Source organism: Humulus lupulus, chromosome 6 (assembly GCF_963169125.1).
Source record: "Humulus lupulus chromosome 6, drHumLupu1.1, whole genome shotgun sequence".
In the NCBI taxonomy this organism is placed as follows: domain Eukaryota; kingdom Viridiplantae; phylum Streptophyta; class Magnoliopsida; order Rosales; family Cannabaceae; genus Humulus; species Humulus lupulus.
Window position 1 is genome coordinate 152758410 of NC_084798.1, and position 1385 is coordinate 152759794.

The 1385-nt window shown below is 50.1% G+C and overlaps 1 protein-coding gene across 1 annotated transcript; it reads left to right on the forward strand.

Moving 5' to 3' along the window:
* Positions 1 to 807, forward strand: LOC133785565 (uncharacterized). The gene has a single exon (XM_062224788.1). The coding sequence runs from the start codon at positions 1 to 3 to the stop codon at positions 805 to 807; it is 807 nt and encodes a 268-aa protein (XP_062080772.1).
* Positions 808 to 1385: the final 578 nt, after the last annotated feature.

A 1385-nucleotide genomic window follows, 5' to 3' on the forward strand; every position in this document is an offset into this window, starting at 1 on the left:
ATGGCCGATCTCTATCGAATTGAACAGGGGGAGAATGAACATCCAAAAGCATACTTACAGCGTTTCATTGACCTCGTACATCAAATCCACGACGTCAACCCACTCACCGCAGCAAATCTTTTCGTCAAAAGCTTGCAAGTGGGGTCACTCTTGCATGAGAATCTCACTATGACACCACCATACGACATGACAGACGTGCAGACCCGAGCCGAGGGCGTCTTCAGGGTATTAGAATTTCGAGAGCGCGCACAGAAGAAGACTGCACTTATCTCTGCTCCCCCAACAAATAATCCTCCACCACCTGCCAGGGACGACAAGAGGAAACGGAACCAAACAGATCATATGAAGGAAGGAAAAAGGCCAAGACAGGATCGACAACCATCACGATACCCATCCTTCGAATACACCGTCCCGCAAGAAGTCATTTATGAAGAAAATAAAGACAGGCCTATCTGGCGAGAGCCCTACAAAATTACCACTCCATCTGACAGAAGGGATAAAAGCAGATACTGTCTCTTCCACAAAGATCACGGTCATACGATCGCTGAATGCCACAATTTGAACAATCAGATCCAAGCCCTCATGAGGAGTGGGTGGCTTACCCAATACATCAAGGAGACAGGCAGACCAGGCGCCTCGCGGCAGAACCCAGCTTCTGCCTCTGCTCCGCAGGCGTCAGACCCCGTGCACACAGCCTCTGAAAGCACCCTGGAGCCTCTTAAGCAAGTCCCTATGATCCACGGGATCGTAGAGCCCACTGATAATCAAGAGCATGCAACTAAAATCCATAAAAGAATGGAAGAATGAGTGAAGCGATACAAATCATTAGGCCACGTGGTCAATCTCATCACTTCAGAAGACAGAAGCTACCCAGCCTCTGCTATCACCTTCACTGATGATGACCTGAAGGGCGTCCACCTGCCTCATGATGATCCGCTCGTCATTTCCCTACAAGTTGACCACTGCCAGCTGGGCAGAGTTCTGATCGACGGGGGTAGTGGGGTCGACATCCTCTTCTGGGAAGCCTTTCAGAAGATGGGGCTGAAGGAGAATCAGATCCGACCCTCCACCATGCCCATCTTGGGATCCAATAACCAAAGAGTCTATCCAAAGGGCGTCGTTCGGTTAACTGTGGTAGCTGCAGAACGCGCCCTGCCAGTAGACTTCCTCATTATAGACTCCACCACGAGCTACAACGCCATCATGGGGAGAAGTTGGATCCACCGGATGCAGGGGGTAGTCTCAACTTTACATCAGGTGATGCGGTGTCAATCACTCAACGGGCGATACACCGTCGACATCAAAGGTTGCCAGAAGCAGGCCAAAAAGTGATTCCTTACCTTAAAATAAATAAATAGCTCTGCCTCTACCTCCCATGACAACCC